Source organism: Daktulosphaira vitifoliae, unplaced genomic scaffold (assembly GCF_025091365.1).
Source record: "Daktulosphaira vitifoliae isolate Bord-2020 unplaced genomic scaffold, ASM2509136v1 Scaffold_3, whole genome shotgun sequence".
Classification (NCBI taxonomy): domain Eukaryota; kingdom Metazoa; phylum Arthropoda; class Insecta; order Hemiptera; family Phylloxeridae; genus Daktulosphaira; species Daktulosphaira vitifoliae.
Genome location: NW_026099574.1, coordinates 4,383,077 through 4,399,763, shown reverse-complemented (window position 1 = coordinate 4,399,763; position 16,687 = coordinate 4,383,077). Strand labels below are relative to the sequence as shown.

The window sequence follows — 16,687 nt, the reverse complement described above, 5'->3', positions numbered from 1 at the left end:
ATTATAACAAGTCACGGCATCAGTTCCTTTTTAGACGACGCCCGGGGTTTCTCGGCATGGTTTGTGTGTAGAGGCTCTTTATCAATGGATTTTGGTGGGTTTGTATGCGATTATGAAAGCGTTTGTAGAAATCTACAGCTTCCTATGTCACAGTTTTCATTGTGAGGTCTTTATGTAGGGTATAATTGAACACAAAAGGTGGAGCATTCGTCATTTTTCTAAGGGCAATATTTTGGAACTGTTGGATTTTGTTGGTATTAGATACTTTAGCAGTACTCCACAATTGATGACCGTAGGTCCACATTGGTTTTAATAGTGTTTTATACATAAGAACTTTAACTTTTAGTTTAGAGTGTTTATTATTTGTAAGCAAGGGACGTATACTGAGAAGTCGGGAATTTAAAGCAAGTATTTTGATACGGATGTGTGCGTTCCAAGTAAGGCATTTATCCAAATTGAGTCCTAGGTATCTGACTGTGTTAGACATTGGCATAGGAACATTATTTAAAGATAAATTTGGACAGAATGAGTGACATAAAGTGAATGTTGTATGTACTGACTTATTTGGATTTGGTTTAATTCGCCATTTCAAGTACCATTCTGACATTAAATTCAGATGAATTTGAAGGTTCGAAGATGCAATTTGGAGATTTTTGTCAATTGAGATTATATTAATATAAATTAATATAAAAATATTAATATTTCTAATATATTAATTCTTATATTATAAATCTATTATAAATATTATTTTAATCAATTTGTTATTTAATTATATTATCTAATCAATTTGATTGATTTAGCTACAGAAGTAAAAATCATTATAAATATGTTTAAATAAAATCATTATCATCAATTAGTTATCAGATTCTATAAAAGTTTTCATTATTTGTTTTTATCTTTATTGTCTAAATTTATTTTTTCAAAAGTGGTAAATATATGTTAAATGCAATATACATTTATTAATTTTTTAATACGAATAAATATCTTTATTGTAAAACATCACTAACATTTAAATAGGAAATGAATTGTATTATAAATATGTCATCAAATGCAATTGTTTCAATTAAGCTATTTTGATGATTAATTAAGTATTTAAAGATTTTTGTATGCATTATTCATCATTATTTATTAATATTTATTCAGATTGTAATAAAAATTCTTTAATGTTTAATAATTCATTTTAAGCCAAGGTAACTTGTGATTCGGTTACTCAATTTTAACAATAGACTGTAAGGAGTTCGAATATTTAAAACTTTTATTTTGGTAAATAACTTTTACTTTATTTTTCGCTCGTTATCGTGACGGCTACGGCGTGCCGTCCGTACATATTCGTAAAGGTCGCCGTGCGCAACCTAACTAAATGATAAAAATGAAAACCGGTCGGAGACCACTATGTACACGGTATTATCACACAAATAGAAAATGGATCGAACATCTTGGTATAGCTAGAAGTTTAACTCTCCAGATGGACTTATTGATATTCAATGCTGATCAATATAGACCCTAACTGGGAGGAAACTTAGAGGGACTAAACCTTTTTAAAGTTTTAAATAATTACATATATGATTTATTAAAAAAAATTAGGAAAGGAGATTGGGCTAGCTTTACATATAATGAACCCCTCCAAAAATTTTATTGAAATTATACTAAAGCTGATCAAACATTTTCAAAATCGAAATGATATAAAACACACAACTCGCAGACGATTTAATCAAGATAAATTTCAAATATTAAATATACAAGTATAAAAACATGATGGAGTACTTATTCGCCATGTTACAAAGTATTTTAATTTTTGGGTTTGTAGTCAATATTATTAATGCTAATGATAGTACCATAAACCAAAATTATGCTGATAAATATAGGCTTCTCAATCATTCATTATATGAAAATGTTATACCAGTGTATAAGTATCAATGCCTACGAACTGGAATTACTATTGTATTTGGTGACATTGATGGACCTCTTGTAAAAGGATATTTCACTTTGGGTAAATTAATTTAATAAGTTATATTTTGACATAAAAATGATTTATTTTATTAAATGTTTAGCCACGGAAACCCACGATAATGATGGTATTCCTCATACATTAGAACATTTAATATTTCTTGGATCAGAAGATTATCCTTACAAAGGAGTTCTTGATTTATTGGCAAATCGTTGTCTTGCTTCAGGAACTAGTGCCTGGACTAGTAATTTATCAAAAAATTATGACTAATGTTGTCTAAATTCTCATGTTTAATTCTTTATTTCTTAGGTGTAGATCATACTTGTTTTACAGTCGATACTGCGGGAAGTGAAGGATTTCTTTCATTGCTTCCAATTTATCTTGATCATATCTTATATCCTACTTTAACCGTAATAAATTTTTTTATTTATATACTTATAAGTACTTTTTTATAAATTGTTACCAATATCATTTAAATTTTAGGATGCTGGTTTTGTCACAGAAGTTCATCATATAACTTCAGAAGGTAAAGATGCTGGTGTTGTTTATTGTGAAATGCAAGGACGTGAAAACACTGTAGATAACGTTGTATATTATTCGTTGATTAAAAAATTATATCCTGGTAAATGTGGCTACAAATCAGTACAAGGAGGACTTATGAAAAATTTACGAGAATCAACTACTATTGAAAAAGTACAAAAGATTATTATTAAATCTGTTCATAATATAATACATAATAATAATGTGTTTCTAATAAATTTAATTTGATAGATTCGTAAATACCATCATGAATATTACCGGCCTGAAAATCTGTTACTTTTTATTACTGGAAAAGTAGACCATTCTTCTTTTTTCAATAGTCTAGAACCAGTTATCCAAAAGATTTTATCAAAAGTAATGAATTTTATATTTAGTTTTATTATTAATGATTTTTTACTTCTAAATATTAAAAATATAGGGATGCCGTGGAGAATATGTAAAACCCTGGCAAAGCCCTGTAGATCCTTTAACAGAATCTTCAAATTATGTAGAACTATTTCCAAGCGATGAAGAGACAAATGGTACTATTACTGTTGGTTGGAGGGCACCAGTTGGGTCAATTAATTCATACAAGTATTTAATTTATTTAATATTATGAATGATATTATACTGTGTCGTAACACAATAAAAGGGAACGGTGGTGAATGAAACGGTAATGTGTACGACAATGAAGATGAGGATGTGGTGCCTGCTGTCTATGTATTCACGTGCGTGTTGTCGTACAGCAGTCACCGTGCTCGGCTGACACTCCGGGTTAGCTGTGGGTGTCGAAAGACTGTTGATATAGGAAGGGAATAAAGGTAACACCAAGGTATGAGGTGCAGACGAAATGCAAGACACAAGTACTCTGAAATGTTGTGTAAGAGAGTAGATAGGGTTAAAAAGGAATAAACAAAGACTTTACTTTAAGCAGTAAGCCGGACAGCGACAACCGAGTACTGAGACTGATGAATGACACAAGGCACTGGAGCGACTGACCACGATGGTCAGGTCTTTTGGGTTTTTATAATAATTAGACCTATGGCCAATTTGGCAATAAATATTATTTGATAATTCATCAGTCTCAGGAAGCGGATGTGCTGTCTGTATTTTATTAAAATAATTCTCACAATAATGGTTACGTGACACCATCACACTGTATATCAAATTTAACTAAATATACTTATAAATTTTGATATTGTACCGCGCCTTGCTTTACGCAGGAGTTCACTCATGTCTCTCTCTATATCAGGGATGGGCAACTCAAAGTTACTAGAGGGCCAATTTTTAAAAAATTAAAATCTAGCGGGCCAGAGCATAGAAGCAAAAAAAAAAAAAAGGTCATTTTAATACATTAATACATTTTAATTAGCATTTTTTTGTTTATAATGTAATAATACAAAAAGGGTTATTAAAATAATTTAATTAAATATAAATAGATTGTTTAGTGTGAGTTTTGAGCATGGGTGGCTTCTAGTGACAACGCGGCAAAATCGACTTCTATTTCGGACGAAGAAACACGAAGTAGGTGACTCAATGTTTCATCTGTAAGTCGATTTCTATGTTTTGATTTAATACGTTTCATGTTTGAAAATATACATTCACAAATGTAAGTAGTCCCAAACATGGATAACATTTTTAATGCGAACTCTCGTAAAAGTGGATATTTTAGAATAGGTAATTTTTTCCAAAAGCTTATGTCAATATCTTTTGTAGATAAACTTTAAAATTGTATGTTGCAATTTTAAAATGTATCGCGGGCCAGATAAAAATGGCTCACGGGCCGGATGCGGCCCGCGGGCCGCCAGTTACCCACCCCTGCTCTATATCAACCGTATTAATATAACAATTGATGGTCATTGCATATTTTCCTCCTACTTTGACAACGAGCAAAGGCGGCTTTTGACTATCAATGTCTGATGATGCGTTCTGTTTCATTCTGAAGATAAATTCGACGTTAGTTTTGTGTGACATTCTACGATACGGATCGTTTGTGATACCTTTGTGTATTTTGTCTTCTTATGGAGGCTACAAACTATCATGTTTCCAAAAATTGTATGTTTTTTGACTATAATTTATCTTAAAATTCACTGTGTAGTTATAATTTAATTTAGGTTCTATGAATTAATATCAAAAATTAATTGAAAATAAAAAAATTTGAAATTATTATTTATAAGGGCCGTATATTGACAAATACTATTGGTTAATAGTAACGTGATAAGCCCTTGAATAATATTATGAATCAGTAGTATTTCATTCCAATGTTTTTTTATCTGATAAATTGTTTGCGTTTTAAAATTGTAAAATGATTTTGATTTAAAATATTAATGTACCATTCATTTGATTTCCATACTACTAGAGCTTACGGTATTTAACTAAATTATAAAATAAAAAATGATCATAATATTGTAATTATAAATAATCAAACAATTATAATTAAAGGGTTATATGAAAAATAAAACCAATTACTGTTTGAACAAAACAAAACTATTTTAGTAAATATAAAGTATACATTTTTTTTTTAGGTATATGGCTTGCAATTCACTTTTATATTATTTAACCTATACTCCAATAAGTGCTTTAACAAAGGAATTTGTAGAAATATCCGAACCATTTTGTAGCTCGGTAAATATAGTACAAATTTTTATTTAGTTCAAATAACTGTTATTAGTGACTCTTTTATTTTAAGGTATCTTACTATGTTAGTGATAATTTGAATCCATGTATAGTTCTTGAATTTGAAAATGTACCAATTCAAAATTTAGATGGAGAACAAATTCCAACAAAGTTGAAAGAAATATTTAATAAGCTTATTCGTGATGAAGATTATTTGGACATAGAAAGACTGAGAATATCTATTGAAAAATATAAGCTATCCCTATTAAAAAGTCTAGAAATTAATCCTAGTTCCACTTTATCAACATTAATAATTAAAGACTTTTTGTATGGAAAGAGTCAATCAGATGTAAGTAAAATTAAAAAATGTTAAAGAATTATTACAAAAATAATATTTCTTCTGCCTGCATAATTTTAGTTAAACGAAAGATTGAACAGAATTAGCACTTTGAATAATCTTCTTAGAGAAGATATCTCGTTTTGGAAAGAGATTTTAAATGATTATTTTTTAAACAATCATAAAATAGTTGTAAGAGGTGTTCCATCAATAAAAAAAAAACACGAGCTAGCTAATGAAGAAATTCAAAGAGTATCAAAACGCAAAAATGATTTAGGGGATGATGGCTTAAAAATAAAAGCTATTGAACTGCAAAAAGCTAAAACCGAATGTGAAGTAATATAAATATAATTAAATATTTATTTTTATGATAATAGTTATTATTGATTTAATAGTCTTATTTAGGAGTATTAAATCATTGTAAGCTTAAACTTTCAAAAAATAATGTTTGTGCACAAAAAATGATTATTTGAATCAGTTAGATTTATTTTGATTTCCTGATATTTATTACATCGGTTTTTGGATATAAGAAGGATCTCAATTAATTTACGGGATCGTACATTTCAGAAAAATGCATCCAGTGAAATATTGACTTCAGTAACAATTCTTAATATTGAACTTATACAGTTTTTGCCTTATGATACTTTTTCATCAAATTCAATAAATCAACACAATTTATTCAAAACTTCTGAAGTTCCATTGTTTGTTGAAATTGACAATGTTAAAAGTAATTTTGTTTATGTAAGTAAAAAAAAATATGAATAATTTATGAGAACTTGTAAAACTTACTAATTATAATTTTGTATAATAATTCTATTCAGATGAAAGTATTTATTAACACTAAAGATTTGGAATTGAATCTTAGAAAATACTTACCCATTTATCTTGATTTGATAACGGAATGTACTGTAATACGAAATGGTGAAAAATTAGATTATGCTGATGTCATTGCGGAATTAGAAAAAGATGCAGTTTCATGGAGTGCATCAGTTGGGATTGGATCAACATCTTCGTTTTCTTGTGGAACTATTTCCTCTGTTGTACTTTTTACGATTACTGTATGTTTTAATCCCATAGATTATACGTATACAATTTTTATTAAAAAAAAAAAGTATTAATTTTCAATTTATTTATTATAATATATTTTATGGTTTTATTTTATTATACTTAGTATAATAAAATAAATGCTTCATTTAATAAGATTTCAGAAATATTTTATTTTAATCAAATTTCTGATTTTTAAATATGTTTTTTGTTTTACATAAGATAATTGAAAAATTGTTATGATATTGAATATATTATTTAATCAACTAATGATTTATTTTTAAATACAAAATTTATATAATTATTATTTGAAGCTTTACATTTCTATTAATTTGTTTAATATAATAGGTCGAACCAGAAAAATATCATAAAAATATCAAATGGCTTCATGATTTTCTTCATAATACAGTCATTACTAAAGAAAAGTTTTCTATTAATTTGTCAAAAATTATAAATGAAGTTTCTAGCTATCGTAGAGATGGAAACTATATGTTAGATCAAATTTTAATAAATATGACTTACAAACAGGGTAACTATTAAAATAGATTATAAAAATACAACAAGCATGAAGTATTTACAATACATACCAAAGTAATTCTTTTAATGCTAGCCATTCGATTTTTCTTAAGATAATAACCTATTTTGTTTTACTTTGGTAGTTATATATGTAATTTCATTTATCTGTTATAAAATATTTTTTACATTCGTCCCTCATGTCTTATGGGATTGACAAATTTATTTTTTAAATGTATACAATAGAAAATCGTGTAATTAAGGAAATGACTGGTCAATAATAAATTTTGGACCAGTATTTCAAAAGTTATTAATGTTTTTATATCTAGTCGCAAAGAGGATTGGAGCTAAGAAATTTCGTATTATAAAAATAGCTGATACCACCCCTCACCTTCAATCATTAGTATAAATTATTAATTATCTATGAAATACTGGTCCAAAAGTTGTTATCAGCAGTTATTTTCTTAATGAAATCATTTTTAGCTTTGATGCGAAGCTGAGAAAGTATTAATTCAACTAGATGTGTTTTTTTTCTATAATTGTTGCCGCTTTTTCTCAGCTCTCACTGATACGTCAAAAAATCACAAATCATATCTAGTTGAATACATTGCCCTTAAAAATTGAAAAAAATTTCCTTTGTTCACCCGTAAATGGGGGAAATCACAAAAATATTAAAATTTTAAAAATCTGTAATTTTTGACATATTTTTTACTTTTTTTCTTAAAACTACCATAACTTTTTCAAAAATTAATAAAAAAATAATTTTTTTTACATAGAAAAATTAGGTATTTCAATTTTATTTTATATAATTTTATGTGGAATAAAATATTCTATTTTTTAGATTGATATGTGATCACAAATTTATATAATTACTATTAACAGTAAATTTATAAGAAAAATTTTAATTTCGATAAAAACGTTTTTTTGCATTTTTATTGCAATAAATTATTTAAGTATAAGTCTTAATATGAATATCTATGCACTCTTGGTTTTAAAATAATTATTCATATTGATATACTACACATAGTACATTCTGCTTGTTATTTATTTTTTTAATTAAAATATATTAATTGATTATTCATACGTAACATTATAATCAAACATAAATATTTGTATTAATTAGAAAGATTTTGTTATTTTTTAGTTAATATACGAAATTTTAATTGCGCATTTGAAATAGGCACAAAAATGAGCTTAGAAAAGTATATTTTTAATTCTGATGAAAATTCCTTGTATCCATTTATTCGTAATTAACAAAAAATTATTTTATGAAAAGTTTTATATAAAACCCTTCAACTTTTATACATTTATGCCATAAAAATAATATCTATTTAATAATTTTATTGTAATTTCTCCATAAAAATACGATATTAAATGATTAAATATCAATTTCATACTCTATTTAATTGCTATAATAAATATTTATTCATAAATTGTACTTTTAAATCTAAGGACTACTAATCAAAAAATAATTAAAGAAATAAGAGTTCATTTTGCTTTTAGAATAATCCACCAATTTTTTAAAATTAAACACTATCTACAGATTAGCATCGAACGTTTCTTATGATAGTGATTTTGATCTCTGTCAAATATTATTTATACTTGATCCAACTATGCCACGTCCATACTGCGCCGCTACCCCACTGTGCTACCGTTTTATTTTATAAGTTAGTTAAATATGTATGTCACCATTTTAAAAAGTAAAATTTAAAGCCATATAAGCCATAAGAAATGAACATAAGATTATTTTATAACAGATAAATGAATATTATTAAACTAATAAAGCCAAAAACAAAATTTACTAAAAATTATTATTTTAAGAGAAATGGAATAGCTAATGTCAAAAGAATCTGTTTTAATCCTAAATATACAGGTTGCTCATGTCGTTTTTACCAATCGAAAATAAATATTTCTTTTATTAATCAAAGCTGAGGTTTGAATTGACGGAAAACATGATACACGAAACCCCCCCTCGAATCATCCATTAAACCACTGCATAGTAGAAATGTGTAAAGTATGAGTCAATTAATCTCGTATAAATGGCTTATAAGAACTCCAGAATTCAGTGGCTAACTGTAATGTCACACTGCCAGTTATTCTTAATGTACTTCTACATTTAGCTTTTACATTACTTTCCAGCCACATAGTAGCTGGAAAGCAGGGAAAACCGGTCACATACGCTACTAAACTCTAGCTTCTTGGTTGTCAATTTTAGTTTTTATTTACCAATAACCTTGTCACCCGTTATATGTAAAATTTCCAGTAAAAAATTTAACTAAAAAATTTTAAAGTAATGTATAAGAAATTCTTAGACAGATTTCTAATAATGATATTAAGGTTAGGCAGTGGGTCAACGTATAGGAAAATTCAGAAAATTACAGAAATATTTTAAAAGTGTCTGATAATAAGTTGAAGAATTGATGAATTCAGTGGAATATTTGATTAAAAACACAAGATACCGTTTTAAGAAATGAATTTCTATGTAAACTAAGTTGAAATTTATATTACGATTTTTATCATCTGGAGATTAATTTTGGTCTTGTGTTTAATTATTAAGAGTACCACACAACTCAATATTTCAATATACTAAAAGTTTAAAAAAAATGTTCTGAAATTTTATAATCTTATTTATCTGAGTTCTGACATTGTCTGATTTTAAATACATCGGAAACAACACAAATATTATCAAAGTAGATATAATCTCAATAATTTATTATTATGTATTTTTCTATTTTATAATTTGGGATTTAGCTAGTTGATATCAAATTATTTAGTGGAAGAGGCTTGCCTGTTAATAATGAAGGACTTGCAAATGTCTATGTAGTCATCAACTTATAATATTTACTTTATTCTTGATTTATTTTTTAATTTACTTGTAAATATTAAGCTAATTTCAATTTTTTTTAACAGATAACAATAATTACGCATGCAGTATTTTAAGACAATATAATTTTTTAACTAGTTTGCAAAAAACAATCGAAACTGAAGAAGGTTGGAAAGTTGTAAATGAAGATTTGAATAAATTAAAATTATTTTTAGCTAATACAAATAACATTAAATTACACATATCTGGCAATTTGGATAAATTATGTAATATTATTCCTGAAGCTTCTGTTGCATTACAAAAAATTATTCCAGATAATTCAAAGGCATTAATACATCCGTAATAAAAATTTGGTTATAGTATTAAAATTGTACTTAATATTACATTTAATTGTAATTAAAATTTATAGATTTAAAACACAGTTTGACTTTGAATCTGTGTTACCTCTAAACCAATTTGGAATTCGAGCTTGTATTGTAGGAATGGGTTCTATTGAGTCAAGTTATTTCAAACAAGTTTCTGATTGTATAAACGATTATAACCATCCAGACGTAGCTGCTATTTATGTATTTTTGTCATACTTTAGTCAGTTAGAAGTATGTTATCATTTTGATTAAAATGTATATTATATTAAATATTTTTTTTAAATTGAGAAAAAAGTAATCCAATATTTATTTTTTCAATCAAAATGTTTTAAGAGATTATTTTTATTTTGTGGCAATAAGCTTATAGGTAATTTGATATATTTAATAGATGAGTACATTTTAAACATTCCGAGTACTGGAAATTAAAAAGTGAATTATTTATAATTAATGTTTTGTGCTCATATTTTATATTTTAGCGTTAATGCAAAACTGAGAAGGTATTAATTTTACTGTGATGTGTTTATTATTTTATTTTCTGTGTCTGTTACCACTTTTTCTCAGCTCTCACCGAACTGAATTCTTTCAATGATACGCCAAAAGATCACAAATCGTATCTAGTCGAAGACATTACCCTCAAAAATTAAAAAATTTCTCTCGTTCCCCGTAAATGGGGGAAATCTCTAAAAGATTAAAAAATTTAAAAATTGTTGATTTTCGACATTTTTTAAATTTTTTTACTTAAAACGCCATAATTTTTTCAAAAATGAACAAATCAGTATAATTTTTTTTATAGATGCATAATTTCTTTACTTATCATATGATATATTTTTTTTTATACATTTGACCCTTTACCTGCCCACAGGGTGTATTAAAAAGTACAACTTTTTCACAAAAAATTTACTTTTTCAACTTAACTTTTTAAAGTGTTCAGAAATATTGACACTTTTATGTATATCTTAAAGTAAAGCTTATGTAATATACTTTATTATGGAAAAAAAAGAATGTCGGACTTTATTTTGTCTTCATGGTGAAAATGGCTACCGTATGCTATTTTGGGGTAAAATTCTCGATTTTATATTTTACATTAAATTTTTTAACTTAAAATGTATGGATCAATGTAATTTATTTTGAGAAATAACATTTATATCCGTCTTTCATTCGACACACTTTTTTTTTTAAATAACAACATTTCCTTTTATATTTTATACATAAATATATATATTAAGGTGTCCCTTATTTTGAAAATTTTGGAAATTCTTCAGGCTCACCACCCAAATTTGTGTGTATACATATAAAAAGTGGCTACAAAAAATTTCGAGCCGATCAGATAATTTTAACCCGTGCCGACTAGTGGTTGAAAATCGGCCAAAAGGGGTACTGTTTTAGTTTTCAGCAATTAACTCGTAAATTAGAGCTCTCGCAAATAAAGTATTGAAATTAAATTGTAGATCTAATTGTTTTGTATAAATTAAGTTCTTACTGTTTTTCTTTTAAATCCATTTGTTTTCTATAAAAATGTCAAAATGCATAATATTTCGTAAAATGGCCGAAATTGGCATATTTACAAATATTTCATCATATATCACGAACCATAGTGATACAACGTAATATTTCATGAAAAAATTGTTTAAAATTAAATTTTACGAAATAAAAGTAATAAGTACAAATTTCATTGAACCGATCGTTTTATTGCTATAGTTGAAATTGCTCGATCATATTACGATTTTTACTAAATATATGAATTTTATTGCTAGATTCTGTTAGTTATCATCTGATACATTATAACACTTATCGTGCAAGTACAGCGATAATACTATGTTATGACTGTATTAATGTATTGTTATTATTTTTATATTATAAATAACTCTGGAAATCGTAAATGTATTACAAATCGCAGCAATAGGTATAGTGAACTCATACTTATACCACTTTAGTCGCTCACATCGCGTATTAAGTTGAACTGCTTCCTATTGTGTTTTTCTTTTAATGTACGTAAAAATGTCCGTAGTATTACGAAATGACAATAAAATATTTTTAATGGGTCTTTGACTGCTCAAATTTTAGGTTCAAAACTTGCATTCATTGGACAAGTTCTAAAAGTTTTTTTTATTATAACCCAAGAATTGTTAATCTTACTATAAGTGCAAGTGCAGCATTGAATATTCGCAAGTGTAATATTTTTTGTGAAAAAGCTCGAATTCCTACTCGTTCATTTTACCACTGTGTAAATAAGTTAGTTAATTTTTATTACCAGTTGCGCATTTTACAAAAGAATTCTCGCAAAATTGGAGAAACGTTTAGAGCAAAAGCATATTATTATTAATAATTTTGATAATTTGTTTGATATCGCTCACGCCGATGCTTTAAATTTGATTAAGGTAGTTACTGATAAACCATTTTTAATGAACCAAAGACTTCCTGGTCAAATTGGTTGTCTAGATGGCATCGACCAAAAATTACAAAAAAAAGAAGAGAGATCTAAAAAGCGTAAGATTAGGGAAACAGAAAGGCTTAGTGAATACCAAGTAGCCGGTCCATTTACTTCATATTCTACGCAAAGTATACTTATTTATCAGATGATATAATTATAAGTTCCTCTTCATCTATAGTATACACATATATATAGACACAAATTTGGGTGGTTTCATCATGTCTGGTATATCACAAAGAAGTACCATTAAATTATACGTCTTAATTTTCATTTCAAAATTAACTATCATTATTAGATTTTTAATATACAAAAAGAATTATTAATGTTGTTTAAAAAATAATTATAATAATTATACAGCTAATAATTAGTAGCTGATAAATGCAACTAAAAAAAAAATTGTTTTTCAATATCTTATTTATATTGTAAAGTAGAATAATTTTTAAGTAAAAATTAATTGTATTATACTTCCAAAACTTGTATTGGATACTCATTTAATTAATGTACTTTTTATTTTAAATAGGGACCTATGTGGAAGAAAGTTCGAGGATCCGGATATGTATATCACTATGATTTTTCTCTAAATCTAGATGAAGGAAAAATTTCTTTAAGTTTTTACCGTTCTGTAAATGTACTAGCTGCTTATCAAGCTACTAAATCAATAATAGTAAGCTTAGTTAATTAGTAAATTTAATGTGCAGTAATTTATTTTATTATTTGACTGCTATATAAATTGATTTAACTCTCGCGTCTGCTGTTCCATTATAATTTCCATCTTATATTATATTTATTTACAGGTATTTGCTAATAGCTTAAACGTAGATCCAAAGTGCTTATATAACGTACTTTTTTTTAATTTAGAAAGCATTTGTTCCACTGGGATCGGACATTCGCGATCCGGAAATTATTCCGGATCGCGAATTAAACTCGGTTATTAAACCGAGTTTAATTTATGTGCATCTAAAGAAATTCTTACACTTCTATCTTTTTTAATTACTAATATAATAGAGTTAGATCATGGAAAATTTGATCGTTCTATTATTCTCCATGATAACATTTCATAAATTGTATATTTTACTGTGTTTAACTTTGATTCCGGAATAGGATAAGGTTTATGGTTAATAGGTGAACACTCTTTCAGTCGTATTTTACGTATATAATCTTTTATTAGACCTGGTTGTTTACGAAAAATCATTTCCTAACTACTAATCAGATTATTAAATTCACATCGCTGTAAATCAGTTATATTTATTAAAATCCACACCTAAAATAATTTCTTCGTTTACATTTTCAACTATTAAATATATAGTTTGGAAATCTATATTATTAATAGTAAGAGTACAAAAATTTTATTTTAAATTTTACTCAATTTTATACCAATTGCATTGTACACATTTATAATAGTAACTGGAAGTGTGAGAATATATTGTTTTATAATTAATTATTTATGTAATATACCCGACATACATGTTACTTCACTGCCAGAATCAATTAAACATTTAGCAATTATAGTTTGAATATTTGTGTTGTCGTAAGGGCAATCTCTATCAACGATTACATTATAATTATCCTGAAAATTCTTTTCATTTGTTAGTTCTTTACCCTTAGATAAATTAAAAAAAGGATATAATTTTTTTACACATGATATTAAGGGTTTTATTTTCTAGATTATTGTCTTTATCTAGAACCCTCGAACTTAGTTTTTTTTTACTGTCATTCTCTATAATTACAAATGAACTGCTTGTACTTGGTTTAGGGCCACCTTCCTCAGTAGCCTCATCTATTGTTATTATATTCACATTTCTATTAGGAGCCATCCATAAATTACGTCATACGTTAATGGAGGGAGGGTATCACCGTAATGTGACATATTATGACCAGGGGCAGGGAGTCAAAAGTTTTGTGACGTCACATGTTAAAATTTAAAATACTAAAACAAAAAAATTTATATGTAAATAAAAAATGTTCGAACTTGATCTATATTTATAAATAATTAAGCACTCTCGCTATGAGATTATCTCTCACGCAGTGGTGGCTCGTGGGTGCTGGTGATAGAGGTGCGACTTTAAATATAATACTGCTAGTTATAGGTATAAAAAATTATCAAATTAAATATAATAAAATAAAACACAGTACGCATATTATTATTTTAAAGGTCACAGTAGAAAATAGAAATAAAAATAATAATAGCAATTATACTATTATAGCAACCGATAACGACGAGTGTACACGTAGTTAATTCTAAAAATAAATCACCCAATATAGTAATATACTAATATTTTACTGTATAGGCGATGCTGCCGGTCGCCCAAAACCCGTACATAAGATCGCAGCTGAACCGTATCAGCATACACACGATTGTTACGCCTCGCTAATAGTATACGTTAGCTGAGTGACAGTCATAGTTTTCTCCGTTAGACTATTTTTATGTTTTTAATTTATTAAATAATTTTAAAATGAACAATAAGATTGATCTAGGTAGTCTTTACCTTTTTGATGTCTACAATGCAGCCTATGCTGACAAAAAAAAACAAATCGTACAAGATGAAGTTAATAAGTTTGAAAAATGTATGACGTCACATCAGGGGATAGGGGTTCTAAAAATGTAACAACCTGTGTCAAGGACAGGGGAAAGGTTTAAAAGTTCAAAGATCCGTGTGATGTAATTTATGGATGACTCCTTAATTGGCCTATTCTCATTACTCTAAATATATTTATTATAGTTAGATTTTTTCTCATTCTGATCGTTATTTTGTATATTATTACTAGCTGAATAACCCGGCTTCGCACGTGTGTAGTTATTGCTCTCTCTAAATGAAATTCTTAAATGAGATGTTTATTATTGACCTTCTTTCTTTTTTCCGTCTCCTAGCAACATTTCTTAAATAAACGACGTGAATTTTCAAACGAAAATAATAGCACGTAGGTTGCACAGTTAGAGTTAGTTTTATAATAATTAATAGCCGACCCCTGTGCGCTTCGCAGCACCAAAATAAAAATACAATAAAAATCATATAATTTTTCCTAGAAAATCATTTTTTTTTCAAATTCTTTATTATCAATCCAACACATTTGGGTAAACAATATTCTTTGTTTGTCTATTTGGGGCATACACGATTTGGAGTGCCAATTCTTGAACAGACCAGGTATAGTTGCCCGTGCGAAAAACACAGCTCCTCCAAATTCAAACCGCATACATGAAACGTTTGTCCTTGTGCCTTATTGATGGACATGGCGAATGATAGGCGCACGGAGAATTGCAATCGTTTGAATTCAATTGGCATGTCTGTTAGTATCAGAAGAATACGTGGGATGAGTACAACTTCCCCCTTCGCTTTGCCAGTCAATATTGTAGCTTCAATTCAATTTGGCATCAATTTTTTTACAGTTAATCTTGTGCCGTTGCACAATTTTGGTGTATTCAAATTCCGTAGAAAAATAATTGATGAGCCTACCTTAAAATTCAAACAATGCAGCGACATACCAGGTGGTTCCAACGAATTCAAAAATTCAACTGGATAGTTGACTGCATCATCTTCATTCAATGCGCTATCAACAGATTTGTATGATGTCACTGCACCAGGCAATTTTTCTTGGATGAGATAATTGATAGAATTGACATGCACATTTTTTGGTGCCAGAATTGCGCGTTCACTCAATCAATTGTGATTCCTGTGATTCTGGACAATATTCTGGAACACTCATTCAATAAATTCTTCTTTTGATTGGAGAATTGTACAAAAATTGTTCGTCAAACTAATTAAACCGTTTGTGTTATCGATTCGAACTTTGCCATTTCCGATTTTCAATAATTGCTTCGAAAACCGATCTGCAGATTGAGCCTAATGTTTACTGCGCAATGCGATAACGAAATTGTTGTTTTTGGCCATGTCGCCGGGTGTGCACTTAAGAGACCATAACTCCAGAACCACTTATTGCACAGCGTACTGACTTCACAGAAACAATCTACATATCAACCTTAATATGCCCTGAAATTTTTATCAAAATCGGTTTGCTGGATCTTGAGTTATAAAATTTATTAAAAATGTACAAGTAGGGTATTTTAGGGGATTCTAGAACCCCCCCGCCTCAC

The 16,687-nt window shown here is 27.7% G+C and overlaps 1 protein-coding gene across 1 annotated transcript in view; it reads left to right on the top strand.

Annotated features, from left to right (window-relative positions):
• The first annotated feature begins 1,243 nt into the window (after positions 1–1,243).
• The window catches only part of LOC126902723 (uncharacterized protein C05D11.1-like), a 17,598-nt gene continuing 2,154 nt past the window's right edge, over positions 1,244–16,687 (top strand). Inside the window, exons 1-15 of the mRNA XM_050680294.1 lie at positions 1,244–1,990; positions 2,052–2,192; positions 2,258–2,358; positions 2,432–2,641; positions 2,720–2,842; positions 2,907–3,061; positions 4,993–5,092; positions 5,157–5,432; positions 5,502–5,756; positions 5,988–6,161; positions 6,242–6,478; positions 6,813–6,993; positions 9,888–10,140; positions 10,211–10,397; positions 13,118–13,261. Of these exons, the coding sequence (XP_050536251.1) occupies positions 1,753–1,990; positions 2,052–2,192; positions 2,258–2,358; positions 2,432–2,641; positions 2,720–2,842; positions 2,907–3,061; positions 4,993–5,092; positions 5,157–5,432; positions 5,502–5,756; positions 5,988–6,161; positions 6,242–6,478; positions 6,813–6,993; positions 9,888–10,140; positions 10,211–10,397; positions 13,118–13,261 (2,775 nt within the window). The 5' untranslated portion in view covers positions 1,244–1,752. The remainder of the gene's footprint in view (positions 1,991–2,051; positions 2,193–2,257; positions 2,359–2,431; positions 2,642–2,719; positions 2,843–2,906; positions 3,062–4,992; positions 5,093–5,156; positions 5,433–5,501; positions 5,757–5,987; positions 6,162–6,241; positions 6,479–6,812; positions 6,994–9,887; positions 10,141–10,210; positions 10,398–13,117; positions 13,262–16,687) is intronic.